General features: G+C 31.5%; 1 protein-coding gene across 2 annotated transcripts; it reads right to left on the reverse strand.

Moving 5' to 3' along the window:
- Positions 1-2,339: 2,339 nt before the first annotated feature.
- LOC118201588 (UPF0669 protein C6orf120 homolog) lies at positions 2,340-22,443 on the reverse strand. 2 transcript variants are annotated; one of them, XM_035373714.2, is made up of 3 exons: positions 22,198-22,443; positions 19,462-19,540; positions 2,340-13,892 (listed from the first exon to the last, which is right to left on the reverse strand). In XM_035373714.2, exon 3 carries the CDS (start codon positions 13,874-13,876, stop codon positions 13,325-13,327), a length of 552 nt encoding a protein of 183 aa, XP_035229605.1. In that variant the 5' UTR covers positions 13,877-13,892; positions 19,462-19,540; positions 22,198-22,443; the 3' UTR covers positions 2,340-13,324. The 2 variants fall into 2 exon arrangements, with proteins under 2 accessions (XP_035229605.1, XP_035229604.1); XM_035373713.2 differs by having other exon boundaries at positions 19,466-19,540; positions 22,198-22,442.
- Positions 22,444-22,799: the final 356 nt, after the last annotated feature.

Consider the following 22,799-nt stretch of genomic DNA (forward strand, 5'->3'; position numbering starts at 1 on the left):
TTTTCTAGACTGATTCTTGGATGAGTAATTTGATAACATTTTCACAGAATTTCTTTACAGCAGACATTTATGCTAGTGGCATATGCAATTTTGCTTTGGGCTAATAATGTATATCTTACAAAAATAAAGATCCTAGAGTCATTAACATCAAAACAATGAAAGGACATGAGAAATTAGTTAAATTTATTTTTAATATTGCCTATGATTAAAAATATATGGTAATTGTTAAACATAATAGTAATTTGTATAATAGTATCTAATTTTAGTTTTTTTAATATATATTTAGGCTTTAAAGCAATCTCTTTTTATGTATTTTTAGTACTGTAAAATTTTAATTTACATTTTTAAAAAAAGCTTGAATTTTTTTATTATTGTTATGAGAACAGATAAATCAACATGTCAAATGAACAGAAAATTTAGTTGGTGTATTGGTGTATTTTAATTATGGCAAAGCACACTAGGGCTATCTGCCTAAGGGGAGGGGTGCCTTTCGTGGAGGACTTTCTAAGGGAAACTGGCTCGTATACACGTTACACATGGGGAAAACCACGAAAACACCCATGCAGCCAGCCCGTTCGCGGGATTCGAACCTCGGACCGAACTACCAGTGTTCAGCGACTTTACCGCTCGGCCGCTGGTGGGCCAGAAAATTTAGTACTTTATGAAGTGTGTGACTTATTATTTTTATATAATTATTGCTATTACTTAAGTGGCATCTGCATATTTTATGTTTAATATGATATTATGAAGAAGTGACATATGCCAACTGCAATTGAATTCATAACGGTATTAAACTTTTCCAAAAGCATATTTCACATATTTACAAAATTATTCATCAATCAAATCTTCAGTGACTACCCTCTGTAACAAATTTCTATGTGCAATGAAATTTTGAAGTATTTCATTTATACTGCATTTTGATTAAGCCACAAAAGTATAAGTTATTGTAGTATTCTAATTAAGCTGTGCATCTTGAATTAAATCATAACAACATTGGTTTATTCATTTCCATAGAAATAATAAGTGAAATCGTAACAGATGGCCATTATGTTTGATAATGAAAACATTCTGAAAGATTAATTTGAATGATCATCGATTTGTTCTTTAGTGTGATTGAAAAAACAAATTGTTTCTGAGTTTACTATTGTTTGATTCAAGAATTTTTCTGTTTCTGATTCAAGAATAAATCTGCTACCTCTGAAAGCCTGAGAAATGATAAGAGCATCAGCAAAGTATAATACAACTGCCTCATATTTTTTTACTAAAGATTACAGAAAACAAGTCTGATTGAAATACTGATGGCCAGCTATCTAAAATATTTCATTCCAGCATGTCACGTCATTATTTAATTGCACTCAACATTTCCCATTAGTTTTGCACATGATACTGATTTTATAGACAGATATACTGGTGCCCCTAATTGGTACTCTTGGGGCTGGTCGGGGTCTCAAGTGAAAATTGGTCAGTGGTTACGAGTGTCTTGAAAAGTGCCCAGGGTTATGACATCAGTTTCTAACTGTGTGAACGATTGCCAGTAGGCAGAAGCCTCAATACCAGTAAAAGATTAATGCATGGCATCAGATGCATGATGGCTAAGAATTCTGTCAGGATCTTGTTGCTGTGTCTGGAACAATTTCCATGCAAAATGCAACTAGCACAGCAGGCTCTTGAGATTTGGTAGCCAATGGTACATGTCTCCAGACACAAAACTGAACCTGTCTTTTGTGGAGCCTGGCACAGAGCATCTCTTCTTCAGTGATGAATGAAAATTCAATAAAAAGTAATTCTCAACAAGTCTTCGCCTGATAAAAGTCTGGCACCTATTATCACCCCCCCCCAATGTAAGAAACTTTCACCACTTTGGTGGAGGCCGAATTCTTGCATTGGACAGATGCATGCCTGATTACATGCATTTAAAATGTGCTGCATTATAGAGATGAGGTTCTTGAATCAGATGTGAGACTTTATAGAAAATATAAAGCCAAATAAAGCTCAACTGGTTAGCGAATTTCTGGAAAAAGAGAATATTTACCATAAGGTGTGACCAGTGAAGTCACTGCACTTAAATCCAATAGCTGTTTGGAATCATATAGAAAGAGCCACAGCATGATATTGATACTCTCTAGGTATTACAAATCTTTATTTTCAGAAGAATGCAGTTTATTGCCTGAAATTATGATCAACAACTTCATTTACAGTGTTGGGGTTCAGTGCGAGACATGCAACACTCTTTATTAGCTAGATCGTTATGGAAATAAGTGTTATGCATTGGCCGTTTTGGAAATTTCAAATTGGTTCCGAAGTTCTTCAGCATTTATATAAGAAGCTTCCACACATAATTTGTTTCAAAATGTTTTAATACATAACATTCTTGAAATGACACTGCTAGAATTTATGAATAAGATAAAACCTGAAAATTTATTAAAATACTTTATAATATATCACTGGAAACACACTTTGATAAATTTACAATTTAATACAAACATGAGACTAGTCAATACACCAAAGTATATTATCAAAACTCTTCATATACATATATTTATAGATACAAAAATAATCTGTTAGGGCTTCTAACAGAAACTTCTTAATTTAGGTTTTACAGCTGTGGCTCTTAAAACTCACAAAGCCTGGGTGGAAATTGCACTTTTATAAACATTATAAATTAAATTATTTGCATTATAACTCTGTAAAGAAATAATAATTTTTTTAGGAGGAAGATGTCAGTTTTCATTCATTGGGAAGAATTAAGAATATATTAAGTTTTGCCATTCCATTATACATAACTCATATGGGAAGCAGCTGATATCTCAGTTTATCTGATGTATACTAATTTTCAATAAGAAATGTACAAGTTTAATGCTAATCTCGGGAGATCTGTACTATAGACTGATTTTCTCTTAATGCTATAAATATGTACCATGAGTCTTTCAGAAAATTCATGGTATTTTGAAAATACATAAAAATTTTGTCATACCATAAGCATACACAATTTTCAAACAAGGAAAATATGAGTTATTAATTTCATAGAGATTGGGCAATAAAACTGAAACACTTGACAAATACAGCACTTCAAATTTCATCCCAGCATATGTGCACTTCCAGCTGGAAACAATGAATGATTTCAAATTTTGTCAACAGCATCAAAGTTTGAATTCCCAGTGGTATTAATTTCAAACATGGGAAGTTATAAGACAAATTGTTAAATACCAGAGTATCATTCATGTCTGTAATACTTTGAAAAGCAAAACATTTTTCTTGTGAAAATAACTGCCTATTAAGAATTAATTGAAAGAGATAATTGAATGTTTAAAAAAAAAACCAAAAAAACAATAACGACTAATAAAGTTATGACAGATCTCAGTATTCATTTATTGTTAAAAATGCATCTATTTCTCAGTTTTGTCAGGAGCTTTACAGGATTAATATTCACAATTGGACATCTAGATAAAGTCCAGCTAATTATTCAAATTTTCTGTCTTGAAGGACATGCCACGCATCAGAATGACGATGTACAGTTCACAACATAAAACTGGTAATGATAATTTGAAAAACAAGAAAACAAACCTCCTTATCTTCCACATTATGTGCAAATCCCTGATCTCAATACCACTGAGACGCTTTGGGATATGCTAAGAGAAAGAATAAGAACATTTGCGTCCTTTGCTTTCATGAATTAAAACATGCCTGTTTTATACATAGTGTACATAAAGTGTATACACTGTTTTACAACAATAATCACTAAACTAGCATTTAATGAATGAGTCACTTCCAAGAAAAATTGCCTGAAGTTTACTATACATATAATAAAGTCTGGAAGATTTAGAACTTGTATGCCAAATATTGATTGCAAGTATCATGAAACATTTGCACAATTTTATATTTCATTTCCATCGCAAGGACCTTGAATATGTTAAATTCTGTGAACTCATTAGGGAGGTTTGATGAATTTTTTTATTTAGAAAGTATCTAACAACAAATGAATCTTCCATCCTTGCTATATATCACAGCAAGTAAAATTAAACAAACAGTAACCAAAGAATAAAATTCAAAATTTTGCCAAATATTATAGTAGCAGAAGTTTCTCAAATTTTCATCTTTTCCTTTGTTTTTGACAAAAACAATATAAGCAAATTGCCACTTATACAAATATTTTTTTTTTTCATTAAAGCTAAAAATCATATATAAATTTAGTTTTTATAAATTTTTTAACATTAGTTTATTCATATGCAAATGTGAATAACAAGATAAAGTTAATACCAGTGAAGTAACAGATGCATAAATAATTCCAAATATTATTAACAGGTATTTTAAAGCTGACAACAATACTTGCTAACCTGAAACATTCTTAATTAATCTTATAAAAAATGAAAGTTAAGTTAGTTTGTTCAAATACTTTTGTACTGCATATATTACAAAAATTACAATGATATTAACATTGTAACATTATTCTATTTCGATTATGATGTGATCAAATTTTTAAGGAAGATAATTTTTCACTGTTTACACATTTTATGGAGTAAGTTATTCCTCCTCCCTAAAAACATACATAGAAAATACTCCCTATTATTTTCCCAAATAATAAATCCTGAATATTCTCAATAGTTGACAACTTTCTGACATTTCTCACGTAACATAAAATGCACCAATTCTGAAAAGTTTTTGAAAGACACATCAAGCAAGATAGCTCTAATGTTCTGAGCCATGATCAGTTATTTCCAATGTTATGAAGAATTAACTGATCAACACCTAATTTAGCATAATGTACCTTTTTTATAATGTTCTAATATGCTGCTTTTTCTTAAAATGATGCATTCAACCCATTTCACAGAGGACAAATACAGATAGATGAGATAAAATATAATACTGCTATAGTTTTTTTTTTTTTTTTTTTACAAAATCTGCCTTTAAGGACTGTGATTTCCTCTGCTTTGAAATTAGTTATACCAAACTATTATTGTGAAAAGTTCTACTGTATTTCTGAAATTATCAATTTATACACCCAAAGCAAGGTTAATAAATCAGTGATTGAGTGCAAATTGACAGTGACTTGAAAACTGTAAAAAAACATGGTAAGGTCAACAAAATTTAACATTATGATTATTAACTATGAATTTTGCTTCATGTATATTTTCAGCTTTTTCCTCTGTAGCATACAATCGCTAAAAGCTGAAACTAATTTGGTGAGGAATTGACCATAAGTAAATGATTTCTATAGCTTAATTGCTGTAGCAATGCTAAAGATAATTGTGTTCTCCATTTAATATATATATTCATAATGCCTGCAACAAATACCTTCATACTATAAATATCTCTGTAAGTTGAAAATTAATAATATTTTCCTGAAACATATATTCACAATGACTTTTGAATTCCTCATGCATGAACATGTTTTGTATCTTTGTTCCAACTACAATTCAAAAATATAAATATAACTACAAATATAACTACTCCCTTGGATAACTTCTGTTTAATATTCTAAAGTGTATTCCCATGTACTAGTTAAAGAACACATACTATGCAGCCCTAGTGGCCTTTGTATAGAGAGAAATTTACCACCAGTTTTATAAAATATTATCCCTGAACTGACAGTTCTGCGAAATGAATTTCCTTCTGCAGAGGTAAAAAGATAGAAGAAAAAAATCTATCCAAAAAATTTTCTCTTTTCATTGAAATGCAGTCAGTCCTAGCTACCCATTCACTACAAAGTCATTTACTATATCTCATGTTGCTTCTGAATATGTACGTTCCCACTCTACCTTGCTCAGCTAACACTTTGCAGCTAACTACTGCTATCACCTTTTGTCTGAAAATGTAAACTCCAAAAAACTGTAGGTGCCTATTGCATCCCTGATTGTGTGCGAGTAAGAATATGTTGAATTAGTTGTCCAGCAATAAATTATGTCTTGCCGTCAGCCTTATTTGTCTGTAAGTGTCATCTTTATTCTATGGAGAACTGCCTTCTCCAAGTTGTTAGAATGACACCATCTTCAATCCATTGTTGTTATCGCCCAATCATCAAGATACTGTATACATATATACTATATATATAATTTATTTCCTAAACAATATTGATTAATGGATTATATTATCTCCTAAGGTTAATTAAAGTAGAATTATTTTAAAAGAGTGAATCCATACTGGTAAGTTATATTTTGAAAGATGTTTTGAAATATAGGTACTTACGTACTATCGCAACCAGGTTGGCGCGATTTGTAAGTTTGAGTAAAAAAGTATGAATAGAAAGAAAATGTACATTTATTAATTACAGATAATTTTTAATACAGTTTTTTATATTATCTTGTTTTAAAATATAAAATAGCAATTAAACCCTTCCGGTTTCGAATTTGAATAAGTTGCAGAATAATTTTTTCGGAGGAAATCTTTTCGCTATTGCTTTTAGCACTGATTGAAAACCGTATTCGCCATAACCATGTACACGTCGACTTATTTTTACTTAAAAAAACATCCCAGAATTGCACAAAACTGGCATTGTGCACACTCTTGACTTTATCCATGTACACTGCTTTTTTGCATGTGGAGATTCACAAAAATTTCCTGCATTTTCGTGCAAATTTTTGTAATTTATGAGAAAATAGCAGTGTACATGGATGAAGTCAAGAGTGTGCGCAATGCCATTTTTGTGCAATTCTGGGATGTTTTTTAAGTAAAAATAAGTCGACGTGTACATGGTTATGGCGAATACGGTTTACAATCAGTGCTAAAAGCAATAGCGAAAAGATTTCCGCCGAAAAAATAATTCTGCAACTTATTCAAATTCAAAACCGGAAGGGTTTAATTGCTAATAAATTACAAAAATTTGCACGAAAATGCAGGAAAATTTTGTGAATCTCCACATGCTCTTTTTACAAAACTACGTATAACACGTAGGGTTGTCGTAAGTAAGGTCGCCAAATTTGGCAATTTATGCGAATTTTGGCCTGGTTGTGTTAATGCATAAGTACCGAAATATATATACCGGGTGGCCATAATTAAACTGACAGTGCTCATAGTGTTCTGAAGCGCGATTTATTTGCGAGAATGACGCCACATTTTGTAGGAAGATTAAACAAGATGGGGGACGCAGGATTCCGCAAAAAAACAAATTAGTTCCAAAAGCCACCGCTAGGGGAATATTTGGCGCTGTGGAATAGAAAATAGAGTGTTAACAAATGCAAATTAATACGGAATAAAATTACCTTAATTACCTTTTATTATGCACATTTTGTGATTTAGTTCAAGTGCAATATGGCAACACTTTTAAAAAGCGATAAAAGACAATGCCTGGGGGAAATCATTTTCATGCAAGATGGAGCCCCTCCACACGTTGCTGTATAGGTGCAACAGATGCTACGACAGAAATTCACAACAGAAAAAGTCATTAGCCACTACTTTCCAACTACATGGCCACCTCGGTCGCCTGATCTTACTCCATGCGACTTCTGGCTATGGGGTTACCTTAAGTCCAAGGTCTATCAAGGAGTGGTCCAGGACCTGGCTACGTTGAAGAATAACATATCACGGACTGCACGGGAGATTCCTGCAGACATGTTACTTTCTGCTGTTGTATATACTGTGCACAGAATGCAATATGTGGTCCACAACAACGGCAGCCACATTGAACCTCATTTGAATGCAAAATAAAAGGTAATTTCCATATTGATTTGCATTCGTTAACACTTTATTTTCTATTACACAGCGCCAAAAAATCCCCTAGTGGTGACTTTTGGAACTAATTTGTTTTTTCGCAGAATCCTTCGTCCCCGGTCTTGTTGAATCTTCCTACAAAATGTGGCGTCATTCTCGCAAATATATCGCGCTACAGAACACTGTGAGCACTGTCAGTTTAATTATGGCCACCCTTTATATATATACATACATAACACAAATCTAAAGGTTATTGATAAACTTAAGAAGCACGTAAGTGAGAAGGAATATAGCAAATTTGGAATAGAAGCCCATGTTTTAGGAAGCAATGCCGAGTCAGTACGATCTGTTAATACAAAGAACTATAGTATACATTAATCATACTCAGCCAGGAGGCACTAAAATCATAGAGTTAACTGAAATGACCATATTCAGACATTTAATATGTTATATTCATATCATAGTAATTTGCTTTTTATCTGTGCACAAAAGTCACAGCTAACTCATACTATGAATACAATGTCCCTTTTCACAGTACAATATTTCTTAAGTTTATCTATAACGTCTAGACAGCCTGTTAAATATGTGTGTCTAGATCTATATAGATTGAATCAAAGATATAAAAAAAGGCCATGAAAATTTGTACTCTTTTCTGTGGATGAAAACAAATGATTTTGAACCAGGCTTTATGAACCCTCTCAGAAAAATAAACATTTAAGAGCCACAACATTAGATTTCCAATTTTAACACAATTTAAATAAATGGAAGCACAAATCATGAAAGGATAATACACAACATTATTAACTCCATATTACTAAAACTGAGAAAACATAAATTAAAATCGTATGCTACGATATATACTTTCTGATTATCCAACTCCTGGTTTAAATCTTTGGTACAATCAATCAATGTAGGTGTACTTTTAATACACATATCATAATCAATAACATACACATATGCATACCACATAAATGTTTGCATACATGAAAATACACAAGTTTTATATTTAAATGTCATTTTACTAAACAATATTTACCAGCTGTAAAAATTTTAATAATAGCTATGTATATTTTTGTTTATTCTTATGTTTCTTTTTATTAATATTTATTAAGAAGTCACAAATGAGTTGGTGACTTTTCGCATGAATGTGAATAATTAGAAAATACCTGCAATTTTTAGAAATATACCAAAAAACTTTTGACAGATCTGTAATTTGCAGACATAATACTTAAATATTTTGAAAAGAAAACGGCGCTTGTTTTAAAAACATGTCAAAGTTACAAAATAAAAATTACTTCATATGCGGAAAATTTGAAACAGTTCTAATTTACAAATCCAAATAATGCAGAATCCAGTAGGATGTTCCAAAACTTTTAACAGTAATTTCTTTTCATTTATTTAAATCTTATTAAATCTAATTATAATTTCACAAATGAAAATGACATGTTTTAAAAAAATCAGGCTAAAAAAAAGAAAATTAGCGCTACAAACATTTTATCGGTTAGTACATTAATTTTTTTAAAAACATAAAATATGAAATACTAAAGACTTTTTCAAGCAATACTATCTAACAGAATATAAATTATAAAATCTACAAAGTAGGTAATGTTTGTGGTGCACAAATTGTATTTTTATGCAGATATCAAAAATAAGAAAAGTTAATAATTCAGTAGACTAGCAAGTACAAATTTTAAGTAGTATAAGATATAATGACCTTAGTTTGATTACACTTAAAAGCAAAAATCATGCATACAAAAAAAAAAAAAAAAAAAAAAAAAAAAAAAAATTGCAGATGACACTCATGACTAAATAAATATGCATAAATAATATGTTTTTCAATTTCTTCACTAACAAAATGTATTCATCTTACAGATCACAAAACATGGATATATATACATATCTGTACACACTATTAACATAAAGATAGCTGTAAAATAAAGTATTAATAACAGTAAAACTTCAGATTGAAAGCTTTCAATTTATAAGTCCATGGAATCTTGACACTATGATGAACATAGATTCATGTTAACTTTTTTTTCAATTCAAGATTCATTAAATTTCTAAATATTAATTTGTTTAATAATCAGGGTAGTTTTTGAAAGCAAGGGTAGAAAATCACAAACATCAGTCATGCATAAAGGAAAATATTGAAATTAGTTCTAACTTACATTTAATTCCATATTCCACATTTATTTTTCATAGAATTTAGCTACATTGATATCTGAAATACCATTTTGCCTTCAAAATATATGTTTATACATATTTATAAACAGATATGAAAATGATTGTGTCTGCAGTACCTTTCAAAAAGCAGCAAATGGATAGAGCTCATTCCACTAGAATTAATGAGCACTATGCAAAACTAAATGAAAAAATAATATGTTTTATAGATTCAAAGAAAAATTTGCATATACCATAATTTTAGAAAATTCACAAAAATGTTTTTAGCAGTGACAACTATATCATCAAAAAGTAGTCCAAAAAGAAACTCATGTAATAATTCAAATATTTAAAGTCATTACATTATCATATTTTATTAAAAGTTAATTAAACTCGCAACACTCACACATCTGCCGAAAAGTCAATATTTTGAAGATTAATCTTGAAACTTTAAATTCTATCAAATAATCTTTAAAAATCATCAAATTGGCTGCTATTTATTTTCTTAATTACTTAACACTACATCAGTTTATAATTTTCTGGATAATGGCTTTTGATCCCAGTTAATATATTTATGGCCAATTTTCATATAACAACAGAAGAGGGTCTTAAATTTTTGATCTACTAGCAACATCCTGATTTTGGAAAAAAAAAAAAAAAAAAAAAATGAACTTAAGAATTTCATATAATTCATAGAAACATAATTAAGGTTATGGAATTTTTCTCTTTTGCATTTCTTTTCTTCTCTACACCTAAATATAGTACATTATTTCACAAATCGTACTGGAGATGAATAAAAACAAAATGTACAGAATCTGAAATGATGTTTCATTATTGAAAATGTAAGTGCACAGTTAATACACTGCATTATAAGAAAGTCAATTCATATATATATCTTTGCAACATCATGATTCTAACTGAAACATATTTAATACCTGAAGCCTATCTTCCAACTATTTTAATCAAACTTTCCTTGATTCACATAACTCAAATTATTTTGCCCTAATACAGATGTTGTTACGCAGCTAATATGCTTTCATTAAATATTTGGTGATTACTGATTTAATGGAATTACTATTATGTGACACTTTAAATTATTTTAAAGTGGAAAGCTGTGAGAATTCATGACAGATAATTCAAAAATCATACAAAGGCACACAAACCTACCATAATGCAGATATACAAAAATAAACGTAAATAAATAGCCTTCTAATAAAAGATGTCAAATTTGGAAATAATTATTTTAATAGTTTTGAAAAAGCATTTCACATTTCAGAAATTGTACTGAGGTACTGATGTTGTTTAAGATTGATGACAATAGAATTAAGCAAAAGAGAAGCATAATTTTAGCTTACACTGGCACATAAACATTTTATTGAGTAATCCATGTCACTCCAAAAAAAAAGAAAGTTACTGATGTATTTAAGTAATAACTACCCATGAAACCGCAAATTTTAATAAATGTTACAGTATATTCTGAAACGGTTAGGTATTTTTTCCCCCATAGTTTATATTCTGGGAAAGGACTCTAAAAAGAATTCAGATTAATCCATGATTTCCTCTAAAGTGATTATTTTAAGATTCTTATAAAATATACCATAATAAAAAATAACTGCTTACAACATGTGGTAAATTAAACAGAAGAAAAAGTTATCCTTAGTAGAAGATACTGAACAAATTTAGTGCTACATTTAGTGCATCTTGATTGATCTGAACTTTATTAAGTAAAGAGTGGATACAGTTTTTGCAAACTGCAAATGAGCACTACAAAGCATATTTAAATTCTGAAAATTTTCTACTACGTTTTTATACTTTATTAATGAAAATATTTCTGATAGTTTGCAGAGAAAACTAAGATTGATTATCATTGCATTAGTAGAGAAGTGCCTAACAATAGGAGTAAAATATTATTTTCATAAAAGTGAGCATACTTTTCACACACCCTTTTCTTTATTACATCATATATTTCTCATTTTTTCTACAACACATAAAACTTTTTTGACTAGTTTCACTTTTTCCATATATTTAGAACTTAACTTAAAATTTTCTTAAATATTAACTATGAAAACTTAATTCCAGACTGAATTTCACAGTAAGAAAAAATATGGACTAAAATTTTGTATACCGATTTTATGATAATCCTGCCTCATTTAATAATATATCAAAACTTAAGACACACATGACCCACATGACAAAGCTGTTCTAAAACTCTTTGAAATGAAAAATTTTTGCTTGATTTTCTTTCAATGGAAATTTATCAAATATATTTTTTAAAAATGTCAGTCTTCCAAATAAGAGTTTTTTATTCATAAATTGGGAAAGAAAAAACTAAATATGGCATGTAAATTTTGTTTAATATATTAAAATTACAATATCATAGCTGCCAACCTTAAAATCTAAAAAGCCGGGATATTTTTCTTGGTTGGCAGGTTGTCAAGCTGTGCAGCAATACCATTCCTAAGGAACTCCAAACTGGCTTAAAATCACTTTATAATGCATGTTTCTAGTTACTGAACAATTTGTAATACGATTCTGATGTAAAATATATTAGCATTTAATTAAATATTTTAAATTTTATAATCTTTGGCTAATTTAATGTTCAAATTTTTTTACACTGACAAAATCTGATCTTTTATTAGGCAACGTACTTTTAAATATGGTGAAATTAAAATTAATAACTGATGCACATAGTATTTGTACGGATAAACCTAGTAATGTACCATATATTTAAGTAAAATTAAATTAAATACATATATTAACTAATTAAGCACTGTCCGAATCTTCATAGAAAAATCTACAGTTAATTTAGACAACTCAGATCAGAAGAAAAATATCAATTAAATGTAATAAGAGAAAAATACAATTCAGGTGAAATAAAAATTTATGTTGAAAACTATCAGGGGTGGGGAAACTGAATTTGCACAACTTAATTTACCTTAAATCAATAAATTTCATTTATTGCTGAGAAATAATTTTGCATAGCAAAGGCTAAAAATTAAAGACTGGAAGATTCTGTGATTTACCTGGAGATGTGATGGAAAATAGGGAATTTCACAGATTTACTAGGAGAGTTGCAGCTATGCAAATACTAGTAAAGTTTGTATTATATCAATACTATGCATGAAAGTAATAAGGCACTTGAGGTCACTATTTCTTGCATATTTTAAAACAATATAACGATTTTACTTTCAAAACATCTGGTGGAAAGAAACAAAGAGCTACATATTTTCTGTTTAAAGTATTTTAGCAACAGAGGTTACTACTATGAAAAAAATACAAGAAAAATGTAATTACAAACATAATTTCTACTATATTTAGTAAATTGCACTTTTAAGTTAATCTTCCCTCCTTTAATTTTCAAAAACACAATTTTAGACAGTTATAAAGAGAAACTCCTCCTTTTTAGCAAATACATGAATTAATATTGATAAGAATTTGAGTTATACAACTTTGAATTTTACACAATGAGAAACATTAAAATACTTAAAATACACTAATATCAAAAAACTGTTTAATTGCTTTAGTCAACTAATAAATCAAGCAAAACTTGTAAAACATGCAAAAATAACGTCCAGAAAACAGATCTCTCTTCATATTCAGGTTCATCTTTTACAGGCAAACTTGAACTAGATGGTGGCTTATTAGACTGAGTTTTTTTCGTTTCACGCGGATTGAGATCTGGATAAACATCTTCCACAGCATCAAAAACGTCAATTTTCAATTCATATAAACTAATTTCATGAGAAGGATGACCATATACTGCTATAGATAATGGACGACCATAACCAGCAGGTACTTTAATTTGTTCAATTCCACAAGTAGTGGACTGCAGTTCATGGTTTTCAATATCAAAAGTAGGTTTTAAATTTTTTGATGAAACATATAAATCAGCATCACCTTCAAGAGTTCTCAGATAAAGCACAACAGTCCCTGGTTGAGGTAACCAGTAATACGAATAATTTCCACCACCCACAGTGCCAAGAAGAGTCTCTTGAAAATGGTCAGCACCGAGACACAGTGGAGCCCACATAATTAGAAACAAGGAGATAAACTTATCCCCAGCTTTCATCATGAGGAGATATATGACCCTGGAAGTAAAAAGAAATCAAATTTTTAATTTAAAGGTTACTCAATGCTGCAGTCAAAAAAATTCTTGGTAGCTAATCTTGATTTTTCAGTGCTCACATGCAGGGCTGTGGAGTCGGGAAGATTTTGGGGTAAAAGGAGTTGGAGCTGGAGTCGCTAAAAACAGGTCGACTCCAGTTTTTGTTGGACAGTTTGATTTTGACATGAAATTAAAATGAATTTTTAAAAATATATATAAATATAATGACAAACTGTGTTATTATTTTTATTTATGAACTATATACATTAATAAATAATTATTTTCTATTTTATTGACATATTAATAAATAAATATAAGGGAGGAGGATGGATGTGATAGTTGCCATTAGTGATTAAACTGATCCATTTAGTTACAAATCTCACTGGTAAATTTAGGTAAGCAGCAACAGCAGGAAGAACTCCCAAAATTGATGCCATTCTTAGGAAGCGAGTAGGAAAAGGAGCAATTATTGATCGAGTAACGCGATAAGGAAGTACATATTTTATGATAAAGAGGTTGTTAGAATTAAGAACTTTTCTAGAAGATGTAGATGACACTAATGTTCCACTAACAGAAAAACTGTGGAATGATCTTGCAGGATTGGAAACTACTACTTTCTACACCATATATAGCCACAAAAAAGCTGCAATCTGCAGAATTGACAGGAGGTGAGAATGGAAGAATGTGATGTTTGTTCTTTCTGAAATGGAGTGTTTATTGCAGAAGGAATAATTTCTTCAATGAAGAAAAGAGAAACTAGTTTGCTAGACAATGAGATCTTGCCGAGTTCAATATGTATATACGTATATATATCTCAAACACCAAATTTTCATGGATGACGAACAAATTAAAAAGGCAAAGAAAGCCATCTATGAACTTTCATTAAGAATGAAATTATTCTCAGAACAATTGGAGAGTTCGAATCCAGGGCACTCAAATTGCAAACATTGCAATTGAGTCTATATCATACTCTTCCAGTGATGAATTAGATTTGAGAAATATTTTTGGATAATATTGAAAAGACTAAGGCAAAGCGAATGAAAATAAAGAACCAAGAGCATTTAGATATAAAAATGAAAAAATACAAACAAGATTTATATGCGGCCTTTGTAGAAAGAGATAAATACGATTGCTCTTGCAAGACACCTCTTTTAGAACTTACAAAAAATCTATCCTGAAAAGTTAAAAGAAGTAGCCCTAACAGTAACAGCTCTTTCCCCTACTCAAGTTAGTGTGGAAAGACTCTCTGAAGTTTATCAAATCGGATCTGTGGCCCTCCAACAAAGAAGATCTTGCCAAAGCTATACTGTTTCTTAGAAATAACTAATGCCAGTTTTTCCATTTCATAATAAATGCTAATTAATATAAATAATTTGCTATACCATCAATTTTTTTCCCCTGTAGCATCTATTACTTTTTATATTAAAAAAAAAATACGCTGTAACCCATGTGCATAGGTTTACACATATATATATGTAATAATCATACTTTTTGGCAGAAGATGAAAACAATTCACTTTTAGTCGTGGCCGGAAAACTGCTGCATAGATGACTGGACATTACAGCATAGTGGATGATTGCATGGAATTTGTAGAAGCACAACCAGCTTGATAATTAAACATCATTTATTCTTGAATGACAAATTTCTTAATGCATAACTGTAGAAGACTAGGGGTGCTAAACGTGCCCCATAATTTTAGATATACATTTACATTTTACATAATACAACTAGCAGAGGCTGAGCAACAAGCTGTCAGCATACAGGCGAAAAAGAGAGAAACTATGCAGTTATTAACTATTTATACAAGATAGGTGCACCAAGTAACCTAAACTGTGATTGATTAAATTTTGGGTTTCAGTTCCATTTACATGATCAGAATTAGATTTTTTTGGAAATGACGCAGTGCAAAAAGAGGTTACTATTTTTAGAATCGAGAAAGGAAATCTACATTGATAATTTAATCTTTTAAATATTCTTTATTTTTCTTACACACACATATATATATGTGTGTGTGATGTACCAACTTTTGTCTGGAATAAATAGATTGGTGAAGAAATATAGATGTAGTCGTAGCTTAAATTATCAGACGATAAGTTTAAAAAACAGGATCCATTTATTATTGGTCAGGAGAAATAGCAGTTACAAATATCATATTTCTGGAGTATATAAAAAAGAATCACTAATAACTTTTTGTATGAAGTTTACTGCATCGTTACATTAAAGAAAAGACCCCGATATTCCTTTGCGAGTCCTTTTATAGCCTCTGGAAAGGCAGAGCTTCCAAGAAATGACATCAGCCTCGTCAGCCATTCCAATTCGCTTTAAATATCTCCAGAACATTTTATAACTGTACATGTAAAAAAAGGCGGGAAAAACAACTTGACTACGGGGCTGTGGATTTAATTCCTCGTACTTTCAAATAAGAGACTGTCGCCATTAAAAGTGAAAAGAACATACAGTTAGAAATTTAAGTGTATTCTTGACTATGGAATTTTATTATTACATATATATATGAGGAAGTTGGAGTCGAGTCAGAGTCTAAAATTCCAGGAGTCGGAATCGGTCACTTTCCCTACCGACTCCACAACCCTGCTCACATGTTATCTTACACCAGAAGCTTTGGTAGATGCCAAGATAATTTTGGCAGTAATCTAAACACTGATTATTAAATTTGCCATAGAGGTAATTAAACTGGTGTGCAAAAATTAAGGATGAGACTGTTTTTTTCAATTGTACAAAAGCTTTCCAAATCAACACATTTAATACCGTAAGATCCCCAATACGTAAGGACATGAGTAATGTAAGCAACACTTACTAAAAGAGAAATCAGAGGGATAAAAGGAAGCTTTATTGAAAAAGTAGCATGGAGCGCAATGCGACTGAAGGCCGAAACATCCCTGTGATGGGTGTCCAGCAAGAAATATCCGGTCTTTAATAGGGGATGTGATCTCCCCTGACTGCTAGGCAGGTTTCACAGCATCTGCCCATGCTGAGAATGAGGGTGTCAATGAGTTGTTGAGGCATTGCTGCCCATTCGTCTTGCAGTGCCAATCGAAGCTCCGGAATCGTTACTGGTCGTAAGATACGGGCTGCCAAGCGTCTGCCTAGAAACTCCCATACATGCTCGATGGGATTGAGATTCGGAGATCGTGCCGGCCAATTCATACGTTCAATATCCTCACTTTCTAAGAGCTGTTCGGCAGCTACTGTGCGATGACATGGTGCATTGTCGTCCCTTAAAAGGAACTGCGGACCCATAGCGCCTCTAAAAAGATGCACATATGGAAGAAGAATCTCGTTACAATAACGGGTCCTGTTGACTGAACCTGCGTCGAAGATGTGAAGGTCTGTACGACTACCAAGCATGATGCCTCCCCAAACGAGAACACCGCCACCTCCATACCTGTCCCTTTCAATGATGTTCGAGGGATGATTGCGGCTTCCCCGCTCTCTCCAGATGAGTATGCGATGAGAATCGCTACTCAGACTGAATCTGCTCTCATCTGTAGAGAATACTCGTCCCTATTCATTGTCTCTCCAATTCCGGTGTTCCTGGCACCACAGAGAACGCCTTCTCCGATGGGCAGGCGTTAGAGGTACACACCGTACAGGGCGTCGTGCAAACAGACCACCACTGTGCAGTCTTCTGGCCACGGTAAAACGCGATATCGGTCGTCCATTCACCTGTGTCGTGTGTCTAGCGATTTCTCCCGCTGTCTGCCGCCTGTTTCTTCTGGCCTGTAACCGGTTATCTGCGGGTGTGGTTCCTTGTGGACAACCACTACTAAACCCCCGGATAGCTGTTCCTGTAGTTTGGAATTGTCTCCAAAGTCGTGAAACGATGCTGTGAGCAATTCCGAATTCTGCAGCCACACTTGTCACACTGCGGCCTTCCTCCAACTTCCCAATGATTCGACCTCGGGTAAAAGCATCCAGATGTCGTCTAAGAGATTGATTATTCGCCATTTCTCGCTGAGGCAGCAACTAGGTGTGATTTTAACTGCTATACGGCATGCAATCTCTTTGCCAGAAATACTGATCTTACACCGACAACATGCTTTATACTACTCAGACACTCCCCCATTACGTCTACCTGCATATCTGCGCATGTGCTACCGTACATCACCTTACTTAATCTCCCGATTGGTCTTTCTGTCCGCTCTGCCTCTTCGTTCAGCTGATATGCTAATTTTTCGACTTCGTCCTTAATTTTTACACACCAGTGTACAGCAGCAATCTAGTTGATATGAAACTCTTGGCAGATACTGCCTGAAATGTATATTTTAAGCAGTAGATAGATAATAAATAAATCATACAGTTTCTAAATTCATTATGTAGAAAACCCCAGGTACCCATGAAGAAAAAAAAGCAAAATATGTGGAAGGATTGAACATGTCATTGCAGGTTTAATGTGCTGATAAAAGTTAAACACATTGCTGCAAAAGGAAGATGGTTGTAATACAACACTTACTGGCAATCTGACACCAGTTTTGGTACTTACCAAAACTCTTGATTCAGAACAGAACAGAAATGAATTACTGTTAACAGCAATTCAAGTTCTTCTTTCTCAGCTGTTAATTACTAATCATCCTACAGTAATTAGTTCCTTTTCTAGTTTGTGCAAATGCAAATTTTGTAAAGTTGTTGGCCTATAAACATTTCAACTTTTGTTTTGTGAGGGAAATTAAATACAAAGGCTTTAAATTCTTTGCACTGAGCGACTTGATGCAACAATGACTAAACATAAATAAACAGGTAGCAGGATAATTCTAACAAGCTTCAGGATTAAAAATGACTATATTCTGCAATAAGTGTGAAATACTTTTGTAAGAAACAATGGTTCCACCAACAGGATAATATATAAGTAATGAACACACAGCCACTGCTGCCACTAGGATATAAGCACTAAAATTTTCAGCAATATAAAGAACAAGACATCAATTTAATAATTAATACATAAAATATTTAGTTTTCTATGTTACCTATACATGATATAAAAATAGTATATGTTTTCTATCAAAATACCCACTGCTGCTAAAATATCAGTCTCACTAAATTTGACTAAATTCATTAAAATTACAAATACCAATCTAAAAAATCTTCAATTTTGGTACAATTCTAATATTTAATTTCCTAATAAATCAGAAAATAAGTACTGTATTTTTTACATGCAAAACACGTATTTTTAAAATACTGGCTCCAAAATTATTGAAAGAAACATGATTTTTCTTCAGCACAGCAGGAACACTAAGTAATAATTACATTATTAAAATGCATACAAATGAAAATAAATCAACACTTTAAAGGGGGGAAAGTGGTGATTCTATTTCTTTATATAATTGAAACCTCTGAAAATTGGAAGTTTTATATGTTTTAATAAAAACAATATTATATGCAATTTTTTTTAAAAAAATTATGGCACAAATACCAAGGAAACAAAAGTTAAGCTTACATTGACATTCTGGGTTATCTCTAAATAAGCCATAAAATTATTCTGCGAGTTAAACGGAGAAAAGCTCTATTTTATCCAAAGTGATACAAGTGATACATACTTACTTTACATGATATGTCTTGAAATGATCTACAAAACTGTTACATTCCAATGGATCATCGAACGAAAAAAAAAAAAAACTGTAATTGAAATTGAAAGTACACTTTATTAATAAAATAATATTGCATCAAAAAAATTTAAGCACAGAAATGTAAAGGAATGACTTCATTTTGAAGCAAAAAACAATATTACTCAATTTTTACTTTTAGAACTTATTTCATATGTTTATTTTTTGATAATTTGAAACTTTGAAAACCATTTATTTTTTAATTTAATACATTTATTTGAAATCATTAAAAAAATTAATAGAGAAAAACAGGCACCATAAAACATATAAAATCATTTATTTAACACATAAATCTCAAAATACTAACAAGATAACAATACTAATTTGAGAATCAAAATTAAATAAATTCAGTACAGTTCAGGAAACTGATCAAGACAAACATCTTTAATTAACAGATTTTTTGTTTCCAGTACAAGCATTTCATACTTCCTTTAAGGCGGAGTCAATGTTGCCACTCGAGTTTACTTCTGTTGATTCATATCTTATGCAGAAGATTCTTGATTTTACAAAATTCTACAAACCAAAAAAAAGTTTATAAATTTAAACCACATTAAAAAAAAAAAAAAAAAAAAATTAGGGTGGAGGGGGGGACTCACATGGGAGCTTGAAAAAGGCACATAACTGGAAGCTTCTAAAAATGTCTTTTGCTTATAAATTGGAGATTCATTAAAACCCAAGTTCACTGTATATGAGCAAAATGCACTTCTAATCTTTATCTTATAGAATCATTATGTACAAAGAGCTCTTACTTGGAATACTTAATCAATTGAGTGGATTATTTACATTATGGCAAAGCACTCAACAGTTATCTGCCTAAAACTGGAATGCCTTCATGAAGGACCTTTTTAAGGGAAACTGGCTAGGATTCACATTATACATTGCGGTTTAATCCTAGTATCCGGTGCACACGGGATTTGGCTACTTTTGGCGACTTTATGTTGAGCAGTAAAAACGGGACATATACGATGAGTAGTTAACGGGTCATTCAAAGAAAATATATAGTTAAACATAGTATACACTATTTATACAGTATATATACTATGTATATACACACATAGCATATAGTGTATAGTATATATATATAGACGTTCTTTGGAACATTTTTGGTGTTGGCGATAATTTTCAAAGTCGCGCCAAGGCTGCACCGTATACTAGGATTTTACCTACATTGCAAAAACCACAAAATCTTCCATGAAGCCTTACCACGATTTGAATGCAATCAAACAATGAGTGTTCAGCGATTTTACTGATTAGCCACTGGTAGGTTAACCCGCGAGAAAGCACTGGGGTGTATCATACCCCACCCCTGCATAAAAGTGAAATATTCCTAACTTGTGAAACTAAAATTCTGTACTGCATTCAGTAGCAGAGTTTCTAGTTGTGGTTGACTTTTAGAACCGCTTTTTCTTTGCCTGTGTGTTTCAGAAGAAGATTTATCAGTATTTTGTTGGAACTGGGGTATGACACACCCCATGCGCCTGTTCGTGTAATTGTTTTTCAGACTGAATATTTAGTTCAGAAATTTATTTCTACAGTGTAACAGTAAATATTTCTACTCGCAAGTGATTTTAAAGTACTTAACATTAAATTCTTAAAAATTTCTAACCACATTATGGTAAAAAGAATGACTCCCTACGGAATTGGAGATGCAACACCTGCGAGATTTATTAGAAATATTTGAAAGCGATGAAGATTGCATTTCCGAAACTGAAGATGAAACTAGGAATATTTTCTACACTGTTTTTGGTTTCGCAAAAGATAAAACATTAATTCCTAATGTTCCTAAAAAAGGAAAAACTGTTCTTAGGCTTTCAACATTATATAACGATAGTACTATAGATGATACTATTGGAGAAAATAAAACATCAGAAATTATATGTTTTTATAATATGACTAAAGAAGGAGTGGATATGGGGAATGAAATGTCAGCCAATTATTCAATTGCCAGTATAACGAGGAGGTGGCCAATGGTAATTTTCTTTCCTGCATTGAATATTGCTGTAATAAATGCTTGAATTATAAAAAATTTAACCCTAGTGTAAGCATTATGTATGTGATCTAAACGCACATAATGAGCATTATGTATAAAACTCTTACACAAAGTCTTCCGTATTACACACTCTTTAATTATAATTTCACTACAGCAAATGTGTCATTTCCATACAAATCTGACTGCAGAAATTAAGTCATTTCTATTCTAAAAATGCAGATGATTATTTGCATTTGAATGTCACCAAATAAATAAAATATTCATTTAACGTCAAAAAATCTTATAAAATTTCAACTCAAAAAACGATGGAAAATATACATATATACACGAATAGCTTAGCAAATTTATAAAATTTCGTAGTAACAAAAATCTTACATAGCCACAGCTTTGCAGTCCCCATAATAAAAGAGATGAAATAGGCATTCATGCCATAAATAAGCACTCTTAATATCAAAGACATCGAGAAAAGAAAATAAGAGTTAATCACCGCAGATTTTATAAAGCGAAAGGAGCATTTAAGTAATTATTTAGAAACATGACGTTCCCTTTTTCCTTTCCCGTTCATGTAAAACAATATTTTACGATAAAAAACACTTAAGTAATAGATAAACATGATTTCTAGATCCTTAATATACGCATATTTAACCTTAAGTGCAAAAAAAAAAAAGGGGGTATAGTACCTAAAATTTATCCTACAGCTTTCATACAGTACCTACTACAGCATGACTGTTTACTGATTAAATGATGCCAGTAAATGCACGTTCTATTACTCCATCACGCAGAAAACCAGACGATGCAGGTAAGATAAACGAGAAGTTTACCATAGGGATTGCGGAAACCGAACACATGCAAAACTTTCAGATAAAATTGCGTAAAGCAGTCCACTAAAACCGTTCTTGCTTATTATGCGAGGGAAAAGGGAAAATGTTTAAAAAATGAAAGTTGGCAACGTAAAATCGCTTTGTAAACAATGTGATCCCAAACTAAAATTTTCGTCGTCTTTCCTCTTTTAGATTTTATTATTTGTACTTCTTCCCTAGAATAATTAGATTTCATAAAAAAATAAAATCCTAAAGAAAGCAAAAATTAGAATTTGCTTGTCACAAATGAGATAAGCTTTTCTCAGTTGCATGAACAGGCGTATATCAGGTATGCCATCCCGTAGAGACATATAGCCTAAGGGTGTTTCTAAGCGTTCTACTTATCTAAATTTGTATGTTAAACTTTAAATTTACAAAGAAATAGAATTTGAATGGGTTTATGCTTCTGTAAAAATCATAAA

Source organism: Stegodyphus dumicola, chromosome 3 (assembly GCF_044657685.1).
Source record: "Stegodyphus dumicola isolate Sdum_Otavi_A_Nest chromosome 3, ASM4465768v1".
NCBI lineage: Eukaryota > Metazoa > Arthropoda > Arachnida > Araneae > Eresidae > Stegodyphus > Stegodyphus dumicola.

What these genes read in the sequence shown, in the direction of transcription:
- LOC118201588 (XM_035373714.2), bottom strand. Translation starts at nt 13,876, where the DNA reads ATGATGAAAGCTGGGGATAAGTTTATCTCCTTGTTTCTAATTATGTGG.